The sequence below is a fragment of the Zosterops lateralis genome (assembly GCF_965231275.1).
Source record: "Zosterops lateralis genome assembly, chromosome: 3".
NCBI classification, from domain to species: domain Eukaryota; kingdom Metazoa; phylum Chordata; class Aves; order Passeriformes; family Zosteropidae; genus Zosterops; species Zosterops lateralis.
The window spans coordinates 90070269-90085669 of NC_139764.1; the positions used below are offsets into that span (position 1 = coordinate 90070269).

General features: G+C 40.0%; 1 protein-coding gene across 2 annotated transcripts in view; it reads right to left on the bottom strand.

Annotated features, from left to right (window-relative positions):
• LOC310907575 (elongin-A-like) overlaps positions 1–15106 on the bottom strand; it is a gene marked incomplete at its 5' end in the record, with an annotated part of 35357 nt that extends 20251 nt beyond the window's left edge. For both annotated transcript variants that reach the window (XR_014589654.1, XM_083857858.1), the window contains 9 exons: positions 23–140; positions 475–655; positions 1398–1495; positions 2038–2211; positions 2954–3053; positions 4464–5145; positions 6208–6320; positions 8027–8083; positions 15026–15106. Coding sequence is in view for 1 of the 2 variants with exons in the window: in XM_083857858.1 (XP_083713984.1) it covers positions 23–140; positions 475–655; positions 1398–1495; positions 2038–2211; positions 2954–3053; positions 4464–5145; positions 6208–6320; positions 8027–8083; positions 15026–15106 (1604 nt within the window). The remainder of the gene's footprint in view (positions 1–22; positions 141–474; positions 656–1397; positions 1496–2037; positions 2212–2953; positions 3054–4463; positions 5146–6207; positions 6321–8026; positions 8084–15025) is intronic.
• Positions 15107–15401: the final 295 nt, after the last annotated feature.

Here is a 15401-nt window from a genome sequence, read left to right on the forward strand (position 1 = left end):
AAGCATAGTACATAGCACTTACTTGTACTTGGGATGAAGCTGGATGACAGGTCCTGCTGTCCCATGGATTTCTTGCTGTCGGCAAATGCTCCTGGGTGGTTTTGCTGCACCAGCCACATAAGCCATTTTTACTTGCCTGCCTAATATAGAAGCAAGGAATAGAGAATGCATGGTTTTTCATGTCCTTTATGTCCAAAACCCTTTGCATTGCTGCTTAGAATCCTTAGTCCAAGCAGTAAGGTAAGATTTGTCTAATGCATAATATTTGCAGGATACACCAACATATTATATTAATGCTTGTGTTTATTTTTTAAGCAAATTTTAATTTAAGAGTAACAGTGTTCATTCTTGATGATTTCTCCTGGAAGTACAGCATTAGTACTCACCACAAACAAATCACTAAATCAAACATATTGCCAAGAACAGTAGACGAGATTTGGTTCTGTAAGTGGAAGAGCTAACCAGAGTTTTTACCTTTTGGTTTCTCAGACTGAGCTGAAAGAATAACTTTTGTAAGGATCTTCAGTTTTTCTTCTCTCTGATTAAACATTCTCCAGTACATTTCACGCCAAGACTCGTATTCCAGAAGGCTCTCACCTTTAAAATCTCTTTGGCAATGTTTCTTCCACAAGTGGTCAGTCTCTTTTATAAACATCTAACTTGAACACAAGATATCTTAAATCAGAGATTTTAAAATATTATTTTCAAGAGTACCTGTTTTCTGAGCCTACAGACACAACCCAAATCTTTGGCAGAAGGTACAGACCAAATCCCACCACTGTGCTGACAGAGGTACCGACACTGTGGCAATACCATGCAGGGACACTGACTACAGCCTGGAAATCACACAGCTTCAAGCAACAGAGCTGGAGTCAGTGAGCCATGCTTACAGGCTAGACTTGTGTTTACAGCACAGGCTCAGGCCACTCCAGCTCTCAACTTGAAGCACACAGAAGAAAGGCTAACTTGCCCTAGGAAGGACTGCACACTCAGAACATCAATGTCCAAGTGCAACATGGAGCTCAAGCCCTAACAGTGTAGATAAGAAATCTACCACACGCATGAAATCGCACCCCAGCTACTTCCTGACCGATACGCTTTGCAGGCTTAATACTCTAACTTAAAAACAGTTGGTTCTGACTTTCCCAGCTATTTCAGTGGTAAATACTATGGTCATCTTTTTTTCTTTCTTATTTTTAGAAACAGAAATACTCTTCTACACACCCTGTCTTTCACTTAGTCATCAGTAGTAATTCTCTTGAATGTTTTAAACTTTAGAAAGGGAGACTTGATAATGACAGCAGAATTCAAAGAAATTAATATGCAAGACAGAAAACCAGTGCAGCCCGTGGAGTTGTGGAACTCTGGTTCCCCAAATTTAACAAGGCAGAATTTACCATATTATATTTCTCTATTCGAAACAACTGCTCTGGTGTGCAACGTGTTAGCACAGGCTCAAGAATTTCAAAGGGCACACCTCCTGCTTCTTGTAGCACTACAAAAGAGGACAGTACTTTCAGTATCTCACTTATTTTACTCAATGGGTAACACCCCTCAGACAGTTTAAAAATAAAACCACAATTTTAGCAAGCACTAACACAACATCCCATGTCAGGCTATGAAAATACTTATAAATCAGCAGTTCCATACTGACTAGCAGTTATACTTGAAGATGGATAAAGCATCTTTAAATAGTCATTGCCAGATCTTTACTGATATGCATCACTTCCTCCTCCGCCTATGCAAGGAAGAAAAGAATGTCTTGATCACAACAAACATGGAGGGCAGGCACTGAATTTTTAGCCTGTCATTTATAGGATATTATTTTAAGTAAACTCAAACCTTTAAAAATTGTAAACTTTCAAAATAAAGCTACATTTAGTACAGCCATCAATCCATTTCTGCAAGTGGCTTTCAACCAAGTCACCATTAGTAGGGAGGGACAATATATTTTAGGGTGCCACTGGTTGGCAGAGAGGAAAAAAAAATCTCATCCCCTTAGAGCCAGAAGTGCTACAAATCCCCTGCAATACTCACAGTCAATATTGTTGTGAAGCATGCGGACACACTGCTCATACAGTGTGAGCATCTTGGAAAGGCAGACTGCCTTAGAGCCAGAGTACACCTGCATTTTAGAGTTCATTCTCTGTCCTGTGAATTGAACTGTATCATTGACTTGCTGGGGTGCTTCTACAACAGGGACTGTGGACACTGCAAGCAAAACATCAGGCAGGTTTCACAATGCTTTAAACATTCAGCTCTGAGATAAACATATATTACCTTTACTTACATATACAAAGTATTTTCTTAATACGAAGTTACTGCATTTCAGCATAGGACCCTTGCACGTATTGTAAATTGCAAAAGCCCATTCACCATCATCTAACTCCAACATGTACAGTGCAAGTGAGCTGCACCAACTCAAACCAGTCTTGTATTTTTATCACCACTATGAATACATGAGCTGTATTCATACCTGGATTGTTCTGTTACCCATGTACAGAACTAATCCTCCCGAGTTATCTTAGAGATGCCAGGAACTACAATAGCAGCAATGTTTCAAGATCCCAGTGGTAGGAAACCACTGAAACATCAGAAGAGCTGCCAGGGCAACCACTGGTATTTTATGTCACCTACCTATAAGACTTTGCCTGCTCTAAGGTATAGAAATGAGTAAAGATAAATAGAGCCAGTAGAACTGCTACTTGATTTATGCCTTCTCCAAGTCTGTGGTAACCTTCTTCAGTATTCCTTTACTCAGCAAGCCATACGAAGGAAGGCCTTGTAACTCCCACCAGCTTCAACAAGATTTCTACAAATGAGAAAGTGAAGCCCTTCTTTGCCATAGACTCATGAGCTAATACAGCTTATTGGAAAAGAGGATAAAACATTTCTACACAGAGCTGTAAAAACCTGCACTATTTCACATTTATCAGCCTTGTATATTACTTACCTGTAAAGTCTGCAGTACACGGGGGAAATAATTCTGAGAGGCCTGGCAGAGTTTTAGGTAGTGGAGTATTAAGAAGCTCTTGGAGGGATACCACTTTGGCCTGTGCACAGTAAAGGAAAGATTGCTTCATTATTATAAATTTGAGGTTAACCAAGCTTAAAATAAGCTACAATAAACCCCCAAACATTTATGCAAATCCCAAAATCAACTAGGATAACTAGAATTCTTGCTTTTCTACACTAAAATTTACTCAAAGGATTACTTTTCAGTATATCCTTTCATACTCCACTTACCAAGACTATACCACAAAAGGAACTTGGTGGGACATCTGCAATTAGCACATAGAAAGATTAAAGAACAGAGTAAATATGTAGAGCTAAATAAAAATAAATCACTATTGAGGCATGCAGTGAATGAGGCAAAACTGCAAGATAACAAAAGCATAATTCTAAAAGACAAAAAACAGCTTTATACCTGGTCCTATCAAGTCTCCTAGATCACACTCAGTAAGCCATTTAGCCTAAAACATTCACAGCTAATCTCCTAAAAAGGGATTTAAAGATGCAGCAGCCTGTTAAATATGGATCCCTACAAATAGATCAGGTGCAACATCTAAATTGGGTCTCAGGTGTCCTCCAACTGCAAGTCAGGCACTTACAGCCCAAAACCTGCATTCCCTGCACTTCATTTAAGTATCTATAGTAACTTTTCACAACTGCTTGAATATCAAAGGTTTTTTCCTCAAACTGTTTATGTTAGAGTATCATACATAAGCCTCTACATTAGTATTTCCCCGTCTGGGACAGATGATACCACATTCAGATTGCAGACCTTCCATAATAAAAAAAGCCTGAAGCTTTCACATCACGGTGAAGATATAAATCTGAAGATAACTCTAATTTTCAGCGCACAAAAGGTCTTCATTTAAAAGGTCTAATTAATACACATTTTTGCATACATATTTTCTCAGAGGAGCTATTTAAACTTTTTGCACTTGAAGTGACTAGGACAGCTCAGATTAAGAATATATATAATCTAGTTTTATATGCAATACTGTGGTTTACTTCAATGCTTTTAAGGAATGTTCAGTTCCACTGCAAACCTTAACATTCACTGTTGAAGTGCCACAGCATCTGACAAAAGGACTGTTCTATACATAAAAGAGCTGCAGCAGCAACAGATCAGGATGGTCAAAAAAGAAAAAATGTGGACGTCTTTCCAAAGGTAACTGCCTTTATATTTTGCAAGTCAAATGCAGATTAGTTGGTAAGGACCAAACACTACTGTAACGTTGGAAATAAGGCTAAAAAAGTAATTCAATTTCAAACTGTATCTCTTTTTTTTTTACCCCATTATTGTAAATATTGGCAATTGCAATGCAACTGATATATCAGAGTCCTGCAATCTGTTCCTTAAAATAAATACAGATAAATTTAACTGAAAGTATAAGTCCAAAGCATTTGTTTGTCTGCAGTTTATCTGCTGTTATCTCGATCCTGTAGTGGTTTACCTTTTTCCTGGGAGTTTCTGATTGATCACTCTCACATTTTTTTACATCTTCAACTCCCTCTTTTGCCTGAGAAAGTTTTGAAGTCTTCTGTTCATTGCACTTTTTTGGCCGTGCACCTGTAGAGTAAACCTTTCTCTTTCTTTTGTTGGTAACCTCATCATAAGTAAGATAAGATTCAAAAGACATGGTAGGGGGTTCAAATTCCTCATCACTAAATGATTTGGCTTGGTCTTTCATGACAAGATTTTGTTTTGGTTTCTTCACACATTTAGGATTTCTCTGTTTGGAAGCATCCTTACTAGGCTTCTCCTTCAGGGGTAATAAGCCTTCATTGGCTGCAGAGGAATGCTGCTTTTCTGAAATTTTCTTGCTCTCTGTGGAGATGCTCTCTTTGAACTCACTTTCTTTAGCCTGAGAATTGGTACCCTGGGAAGCATGCTTAGAACCACTGCTGTTACATTCTTTATTATCACATTCTTTTGGAGACTCAGAATTTGTACTTTGATGGGTCTTTCCACTACAAATATATTCTTTATTCAACTTTGTAGAAATGGGAGAACTGTTGGAACTTCTAAAGGCCAGTACAGATGTTTCAGATTTCTCTAAAGGCTTAATCTCCTTGGAAACAGAAGATTTCATCTCAGGTTTTTCTTTTTCATTTTTTTTTCTTCCCCTAGGATCACTGCAACAATAAAAAAATTACATCCCATTCTGCAGCTGATGCTAAATTCTTAAGCAATCTGTTTTTCCAATATTAATAAAACTAAAAGCATAAAAATCACACCATGTGTCATAGTTTCACAAAACCCAGAATTTAGTTCTGCACTATGTTCTTTCTTCCATTATCAGTACAGAACCACAGAGCTCTTGGGTCCAGCACCACTAAATAGAAACAAGAATTGATAGCAAAACAAGTGGAGAGTAGGGACAAAACCCTGAGAGGAAAACAAACCTGGCAGTACTATCTGCTTATAACATGCTGGATACCACTTTTCACAACACTTCCCTGCAAGCTTTATAACAAAGACATGGTGCTTGAAATAACTAGGAGACAAAAATTTACAACACACTCTGTAGGTGATACAGATTAACAGGTCAGCCTTTATGATTTGCTTATCACAGGTTCTGTTATTTTACTTTCCTGCTGTTTGAACAACTTCACATTTAAAGTGCACTATTTAGTCAAATTATTCCTTTGGTTTTCTCAGCTCAACTGTCTGGAACTGTTTGAACTCTGCAAAACACCTAAAGCAGAGCTGGCTGGGCCATGGCAGTGGTGGCTGCTTCAGTCTCACAAGAAACTGTATCTCTCCACTGTCCCTCCTCTAGTGCTGGAAGCCCCTCTCAGCCTGCAAGAACATTACAAGAAAAACCTCTATACAACCCACATCACTGGAGAGCTGCCTTATTTAACCACCACCTCTGGGAGAAAAGAGCAAGTTTCCCAATTTCCTGAAGTGCTGAGCAGTGCCCATCATGGCTTAGTCCCATTTACACCAGCTGGGACCTAAGCACTTGTGCCAGTCACAGGAAGCAGCTGAAGTCAGCGTGATGACTGGCCAGCCAACCCATAATGGTTTGATTGTTTTCCTCATATTTCACAACTGCATTCTCACTCTTGCATTCAATTCACATTCTAATTCAATGTATATTTTTCATTCCAAACACCTTCCTAAGTTTCCAATGTGCATTTTAAAATTACACTACAGTATAATTAACTTTAAGGAAAAAAGTTCACACCTACCTTTTACTTTCTGGAGAAATAAGTTTTTTCCATTGTTTTAACAGACTTTTAGCTACCTTCCCAGCAGTGGCATGTTCCCTAAAACTGTTAACTGTTTTTTCTATGCCAGTTTCCTGTTGAAAATAGTGCAAGAAAGATGGGCAGAATAAAGCACAACTCTTATTCCAAAAAAAAAAAAAAAAAAAAAAAAACAACCCTCTAAAACTGCTACAAACAGCATTAGACTAGTATTCAAGGCAGTCCTATGGCAGCCAAAGAATAAGCGCCCTCTATACTGCAAATGGAATTGAAGGAAGTAGTTATTTATAACCAAATATGGGGAACAAAATGCAGGTTTAATTCATAAAACTAAAATAAGTAGTTTTCCTCCATTAAATGTACATATTTCAGAAATTTCACTTCCCTCAAATGCTTAAGCCCACAAAATGCCTCAATTCAGATTTCCTTTAGGCTTATGAAGTACATTTGAGCATATTAGAGAGCATATATGTTGGGCACCGTGTAATATAAACTACATCTCAACCAGTAGTACAAGGTTGAGGGGTCAGAGCAGCAGAGTTATTTTCACTATATCATTGTGTCTTCAAGTCTCACTCTAGTGTTTTGGTTAAGCAAAAATGTCTTGCAGACTTGGAGTGTTTGTAGAATCATAGGTGATTTTAATCCTGTATTATCAGCAAGCACTTCTGATTCACAAACACTCACTTTTAAGATGCACGCAAAATATGGAATTCAGTGGGTTCACTGCAACCTGTGAATGCTCTTGCTAGCTGGTGAAATTATACTCCTGTGAAGTCTGAGCTACACACGTTACTCCCACATAATCAGCTCAGCCTCTAGAAAGGGCTTCCTTAAATTCACTTCAAATATATTTAGCTTATATATAATTTGAGCAACCTGATTTAGTAAGTCAGTTATGGCAAACAGATGGAAGAAATCTGGTGGGACTACTTCATAAAGCTATTTATGTTCTTCAAATGCATTAAAAATATGTGGAACCCTCCACTGTAAGACATCACTTTCCTCTATTTGACTTGAAGGCTTCCATCAAAGTCTGTCCCATTATAAAGCATGCAAAATTTCTGGGAACATGAATCATCTACAGAAATCCTTTGTCATTTTAAGCAACCAAATGCAATATGATATTATGTGTTTTTATTGGAAAACAAAATAAATATTGCTTCATTTCAGTAAAAGTCTGCCTGTGTCTAGGCAGGCAAATGTCTTTACCTGAATAGGCCATCTAAATATCTTGGGAACTACATTTTTCCTCTTACTCTTCAAAGAATTCTCTCAAAACCCCCACATTTTTCTTCTTTTCAAAACACAGGCACATTGCTTATAACAGCTAGAAGCTTCACAGGCCAGTGTGTGAATATCTAATATAAAATTTGATAGGATGCAGCTTGGATGAGGATAAAAGTCACAAGAATCTTTATCAGGGAATCCTGCTCTTTAAATACAAGAAACTTCAAGCTGCTAATGAAAGATGGAAGAGTCAGACAATTGACCTAAAGAATGGTTCACCCGTATCTGCTTTAAGCATCGATTTAAGGCAGTTTTACAGTGAAAAGAAGCCAATCTGATTAGCAAAATGTCCTCTATATGCTCAGTTCCCTGCTCTGTATTATTACTGTTGACATAATACTGCATTTAGTAAGCTGGATGACCAGCTTTTGAAAAATTAATCTAACCAAATCAGATATAAATTCAAAGTTATAAAATGCAACATGTTCACCACTTGTACAAATGCACACTCTTGATATTTACATAGTAATTCACTACAGACGGGTTTAATGTATTATTAATGACTACTTACCACTAAAATATCCAGTGATAAATTCAAACCTTGTAGTACTTTAAGTGTTTTTATAATCTGGAAAGAAACATTAGATTTATTCTAAAAAAATACTTGGAAATCTTATTCTGTTCTTCTCATCCTCATTCATATATTAAATTCAAAAATACACAATAGTGTTAAAAGGAGCATCCAGCAACTCCTGGAAAATGTCAGCACTCCTTTACTGCACATCAGGGCAGTGTTTGCAGTCTGTGCTGTGAACCAGTATGGTCTTGCCAACCCCTTAATTTCAGTAACAACAGAGCACCCAATAAATTGTTTGAATTCACTGCTACAGAGATTACAGTAAAAATCAGTAACACAGAAGTAGAGGCTACATATATATGCCTATTCATCCTGTAGCAGTGGCTCTCATTTGCCACAGAGCAAAGTACAAAAGCCACATTATACAAAGCCACCAAGCAAAAATCAGCAAGCCTCAGTCAGCAGCCCTACTTCATCAATCCAGGCCAAGAAAGGACAATAGAGCTGGTGTGAGCCCAGACTGCACAAAATAAGGTTTTGAAAACATAACTGCAATTTGAACTTTAACAAAACAAGCTCAAACTAGAATAACTGTTTTCTTTTGCACTGTCAAAGCTTGCACCTGTTACAAAACTCAACACTTCTATAAAAGCAGGAAAGATTTTTTCACATACAAAATGCTCATCTTCCTATGAGAAGTGTTTTAATAACAATGAAATCTCATTTACAAGCAGAGTATAAATTTCAACAGCAATATAACCCAATTTATTCAGCAAGGGGTATATAGCACCCTGGAGTCTCACAGCTAACCATACACAGCAAATCTGTCTTTTCTTTCTATCATCATTTAAGAATGGCATTCCCCAATTTAGTGCTGCCACTGAAGCACTCTCAACCACACACATGAAGCTATGTTATGGAGACTACAGAACTAACATACAACTGAAATAACAGCATTTCATAGGGCTTTCTCAAAGCCTGAAATACTAGTTAAGTGTTTCAGATCGTTACACTTCTCAGTGTAACAGCAGGAACACAAAACACACTACTCAGAAATCTTCTGACAATAATAACAGCTATATTAATTTAAATAACCAATCAATTGTCATTTATTATATTATATATTGCTTCTGAAATGGCATTGCAGGAGGTGGAAGAGGTACTAAAAATGATTGGCAAGCTTAAAGAAACATTTTACAAATTGCACTCCAGAGATTGCTCTATTGTTGCTCTAAGTTTCACTGTTCCTATAATGCTTTAGAGCAATGGAACACCACACTTGACACTGATTTTCATTGTGTTCAGTGGGCTCTATCTACACACGCCTGGCAGGCAGTTCTGTAAATCATCCACCCTGAAACAGTGCTTCTGAGTCTAGACAAGCACAGGAAAAATGCTTCACAGCCTGGGAAAATGTGAGACAAGGTAAAACATACACCTAGGATCAGAGGTAACAAATCTGTCCCAAGAAGTTCAGCTAGCTACAAAATGGCACAAAGATTTCAGAACCAGCACAAAAGCCATATGAAGTTCTGCTTATCTTTAAGACAAGGCACTCTCCAAGAAAAATAATAATTGCTCACAATGTTAACATAGCTTCTAATGCTTGACATGATCAGTGTCAAGTTAGTTCATTTTATTTAATTAGAAGAATACATATCCTCATTGATTTAATTTATTTTGCAATGAAAAAGGAAGTAACCTACTGCTAACACGTTATATTGTGATATTTAAGATGTCTAAATAATGAAGCAGTGCAAACCACTGGGAATAAATCTCATTTATTTTGCCAGAGACAAACCTTTTTGTGGAAGAATACTAAGGGATGTTTTCATCAAGAGAATAGGGGTTTTGAATAGTTCCTCTTGATGGATTTTGAACTAAGTTAACTCATAAAGCCAAGCTGATTTCAGAAGAAAAAATTCAGGAAGCAGGCAAATACTATTCATACTACTTCGAACCAACAGGCTAAATTACAAAAAAAGTACCTATATGACAAGCATGTTCAAAAGCAGTCAACATATTTTAATGAAAAACAAAACTTTCAAAGTTTTCTAAATTACAGACCACTCTGCTCATTTTGGTTACTTGAAATATATATATCACACTTGGAAAATTAAATCAAATAACACTCTTTCATTTAAAAAATAAAAATAATGGATCAGACACACTTGATAAGATTTTTAGAAGTGATACCAACCACTTAGAAGCAGGGAACAGCTCGGGCTGCAGGGGAATCAGCAGCTCTGCTCATACAGGACTAGTACAAGACTCTGTTCTGTAACTGGACAAAGTAAATGGCCACATCCAGCCTGACAGTAGGAATCACACATCTCCGAGTTCTCAGGATTTAGAGCCAAACTCACAGACACAATCAGAAAACAAGAAAATATAATTTGTGCCAAGCATCCATATCAGCAGAGAAACTTTGTATTTATCCTATTTGCTAGAGATCTCTGATTTGTCTACCAAAGACAAAGCACAAATGTAGGAGCATCCGTGGACGGCAGGGAGAAGGAACTCTGCAGACCTGAGATATTCTAGAAACACATGGTTTTATTGCAAGCATCGTGGGTAAAAAGGGCTTTGCCTTCAGCCACCAGCCTCAGCTGATGGGAAGCCCCAAAGAGAGAGGGAGAGAGAGTCCAAGCTCCAGCATCTATTGGGCTTTGGAGAAAGGTATACTGCAAAGCACAAGATACAGTACAGTCTGTCACTAAAACCAGAGGTTGCTAGAAACACAATCCTTGTTGTCATGATACCTATACATAGTATACCATTATTATTGCATAAAATAAGGCAAAATGATGAAGTCTGTTCTGAGCAGGCCTTCAAAAACAAAATAAAGACTGACTATTGAGGGATCTTTCTCTAAACATTTCTTTCCATCGTATTTGTGGCCTATCTGACTCTTATCTCACTGGACTGGATCTGGTAATTTCTTTATGGAAGACCTTCCATATACACACAATGCACATGTAACCCTCAACTGGTTTTCAGACTATTTTACCTCACATCCCACTATTATTTATATCCTTGTGGAAAAACTCTACCAGTTTCAAAAGAGACTGTAAACTTCACAGAAAAAAAATGAACAAAAGCTATCTTCATATACAATTCCTGGACTATTTTACATAATTCCTAAATACTGATTTATAAAGAATGATCAAAACCCTTTAGGATTGGGTTTTTTTCCATAAAATACACTCCAAGAAAAATCAGAACCTAGGGCTTCATGCAATAAAAATAAGCAAAGCCTTATGGACAAGCTGAGAGCTGGCACTCTCTCTGAGTGGTGTGAGACAAAGGCAAAGGTAACAGTAGGAACAAAAGCATGCAAAGATGCAGGGAAGAAGGGAAAGCAGGCTGGAATTCGGAAAGCAGAAATCAATGGTAATGAGCAATGGGAAAGAAGCATAAAAGCAAACAAAGTTTTCCAGAGCCAAAACAGAAAGCAAACTGGTAGCAGCTGCCAGGTGCACTGGGTTTGGTCATTTCCCACTACACCAGGGCTGGTCCATCATCCTTTATACAACTGTTGTACAGTCTCCTCTTATTTTCCTATCTGAACCTGGAACCTCAGGAAAGATGGAACCCATTAACAGGTTCCCAGACCATCTGTCCTCAGGGGCAGACAACACTTCTCTATAGTAATTCCTGTTTTCTCTCCTTCCTCGGTCAATCGCTGCATTTCTCTTTCAAAGCCCTAGGGAGCTATGATTCTTTAGCTTATTCTCTTGTATAACAAAGCCTGTGAAATTCCATCAAGTCAATAACTTCTGGCTGAGCTCAACAACTCATTTGAAAGAGCACCAGGACTCTGAGGAAAACACCTTAGAAAAAACCCAACTCTGTCCCAAGCAAATAATCCCTATGCCCTCAACTAACAAAAAAAAAAAAAAAAAACCAAAAAAAAAACAACCAAAAAAAACCACCACCTGAAATACACACAAAAAAAAATACCCAAACACAGATGTTCACCTAAAACAATTGCCTAGTTTTGTTTTCAGCTACTAAATCTAATGATCTGGTAATTACACTAAAAGAGTTTTCTTCCAATTATCTTGCACAACACAGAAACGTAAATACTAATCACACACTTTACCTTGGCTCTTTAGTTTCATGAGGTTATGCTAGCCAGAGCTACAGCCATCCTCTGACTATCTTTCCAGCTTGGCCAGCGTTGTTTTTAAAAACAGTCCTCAGAACAGGACATAATATTCCCATAATTGTCCCTCTAAAGCTATATAGCGATAATAACATAGCCCTACTAAGCTACTCAAAGATAGCATTTACTCCATAAGCCACTGCACTCTACTGCAATTTCATGCTCAACTGGTAATACATCAGAGCTCCAAATCATTTTCTGAGTCAATGCTTTCCAAAATACAGTCTCCTATCCTGAGTGAGCCATATTCATGGCTCCTAGCTGTGACTTTCCACTGAGCCACGGTAAAACATGTGTTGCTTAAATGAATGTAACCTACCACGTGACCAAACTTACTGATATAAATTACTTCAGTATGTGTAGCATTTCCCTATAATGCTTGCTGTTTTCTAATTAAGGAAGATTTCAGTAGCATCATGTCACAGAGAGATGCATAATCACTCTCTACACCCCCAAAAAACACCACAAACCCACAACCCAACATTGTTTCCTGAAGAGATCTGGCACTTATTTTTGGCAACTGAAATCAGTTTTATGTATTATATCAGGCCTGTAACACTGCTACTCTAATCAGCATTGTACAGAAGCAAGTCAAATGCCTTGAAACTTGCATATATTTATGACAATTAGTGTCAGCTAAATAAAATTTGAGATAAATTTGGCAGAACATATCTACCTAACATCTCATTGAATGGTATGGATCATGGCACCACCCTTTAATTCTTCATCAGTTACATCTTAATATCATGCAGCTGCTCAGGATGTTCCTTTATGACCAATACCAATGAAGGTCATTTCACTAACCTTTAACATAAGCACAGTACTTTTTTCTCCATACCTTCCCTAGAACCATAAGCATCGTTCAATACCTCTTTTTTTTTTTGTCAGTTCTCTGAAAACTGTGGGTAGCCATCAAACCTCACACATTAAGAAGCTTTTGAAATGGACAATTGATGTTCTGCGAGGTTATCATAAGCTTTTCAGCAGTATTAAAAACTCCAAAGACAAATATTCTTAGTATGGAACAGATGTATTTGAACAACAACACTTGCCTACACACACATCTGTAATATTAACTTGTAATATTAATAAGTAATTCTTTTCACACATTTCTAGAACTCTCCTCTTTGCCTGTGAAGATACTAACCACATAATTTATCTTATTAGATTCAACTTCTGTTAGGAGTACCTTTCGTGACTGCCGATTTACAGCTATCAGTTTCTCACTTTCCCTGCCACTCCTGCCCTGTTACCCATAAATACTTTATTTCACTAGACACTCTTACCAGGGACAGAAGTGCTGCAGCACCACCATTAGTTCCGTTTCATGCAGCACCTACTTGCAGCTATGCTACATAAAAACATTGTATCTTCTACCGTAATGAATCCAAATCAGAGAGAGGAGTTCTCATTTTTCACTTCAGTAGAATGCTTTGAAACTTACTGGTTTGGGATCATTTAAAACTAACTACCTCTTAGAACTGCTTATTTTCTTTTTCTTTGCTAACTCTTGTTCAAAAAGCATGTCAACACTAATCCCAAGTACAAATTCAGACACTGTAATAGCTTATCATTTCTGTCGCACAGGAAGAGATCCTAGGTTCATTGAACTGCAAATTAAAACTTCTGAAGAAGCACCTGCACAGATTAGACAGATACTGTCTACATCACAGGCATTGAAGATGATGAACCATAATTGGCTATGAAAATCAGTATTTCCTCTATATGCATACACATACTTTGAAAACACACTGTAGATATGATTAATAGCTAAGCTCCTCATCAACTACTAAATACAATGCCATATTTACTGCTGCCCTTTGCCTCCAGCCACAGACTGGCAGCAAGTTTTTTTAATGCCTTTAAAACCCATCAAGGTAAAAGCGTCCTTTGTTTTCAAAATGAATGTGACCCTCCAAAAAAGAATTAAAAAAAAAAAAAAAAAAAAAAACAAAAAAAACCAAAGCAGGCAAAAACCATACCACTGCTTTGAATACACTTTCTTCAGTCGAATAGAATTTATTATTTCATAAAACATCGAGCCAATTTGGCACCCGCTACTTTGCCTCCATTTCCTCGGGAGTGCCGGCTGCTGCTCAGAGAGCGGGGCGTGCCTCGGTCCCCTCTGCCCCACGGCCTGGCCTGGGGTGGGGAGTGTCCCCTCTGCCCCACGGCCTGGCCTGGGGAGGGGAGTGTCCCCTCTGCCCCACGGCCTGGGGAGGGGAGTGTCCCCTGTGCCCCACGGCCTGGGGAGGGGTGTGGGGTGTCCTCTCTGCCCACGGCCTGGCCTGGGGTGTGGGGTGTCCCCTCGGCCTGGCCTGGGGATTGTCCCCTGTGCCCCACGGCCTGGCCTGGGGATTGTCCCCTGTGCCCCACGGCCTGGCCTGGGGTGTGGGGTGTCCTCTCTGCCCACGGCCTGGCCTGGGGTGTGGGGTGTCCCCTCGGCCTGGCCTGGGGATTGTCCCCTGTGCCCCACGGCCTGGCCTGGGGTGTGGGGTGTCCCCTCTGCCCACGGCCTGGCCTGGGGATTGTCCCCTGTGCCCCACGGCCTGGGCTGGGGAGGGAGGGGGAATCCCCTGTGCCCCTCCAGCGCCAGGCGCAGCCTCAGCTCCTGCTCTGATGGCGCTCCCCGCTCATCTCTGCCCCCTTCAGGTGTCCCGTAGCTGCTCCTCGAGTTACCGAGCAGCCTGGCCACCCTACAGGGGTTGTTTCAGAACAGCCTAGTCCTCCTTGGACTAAGAACAACAACAAGGCAGGGCGTGACAGCCATTTCGCACAGAAGTAACTCCCCGGCAGCTGCCGCGTTTCCCCACACGCCCGGCTACCTCCGCGGGCTCCCGCGCACGGCGCAGCCGCTCCTGCAGCTCCTGCAGCTCCCGCGCGGCGCCCCGCCCCTGCTCCGCCATGGCGGCTCCGGCACCGCCCCGCCCCTGCTCCGCCATGGCGCCGCCGCCGCTCTGCCCCTTCTCGGCCTCGGCGCCGGGGTGTCTCTGCCCCCGCCCCGCTTTCTTGTAGCCGCGCCCTCTCCGCCATTGGCCCTTCGTGCGGGCCGGGCTGGTTGTTGGCTCCCCAGCTGCCAGCAATAACAGGGCGGACTGTGCTCTCTGCCCCGCAGAGAACGCACAGTGCGGTACCGGGCAAGCGCTGGGCGAGCCCGTGCACACCGGCCCGGGAGCGGCCTGCCCGGGGACGCCGCGGCGA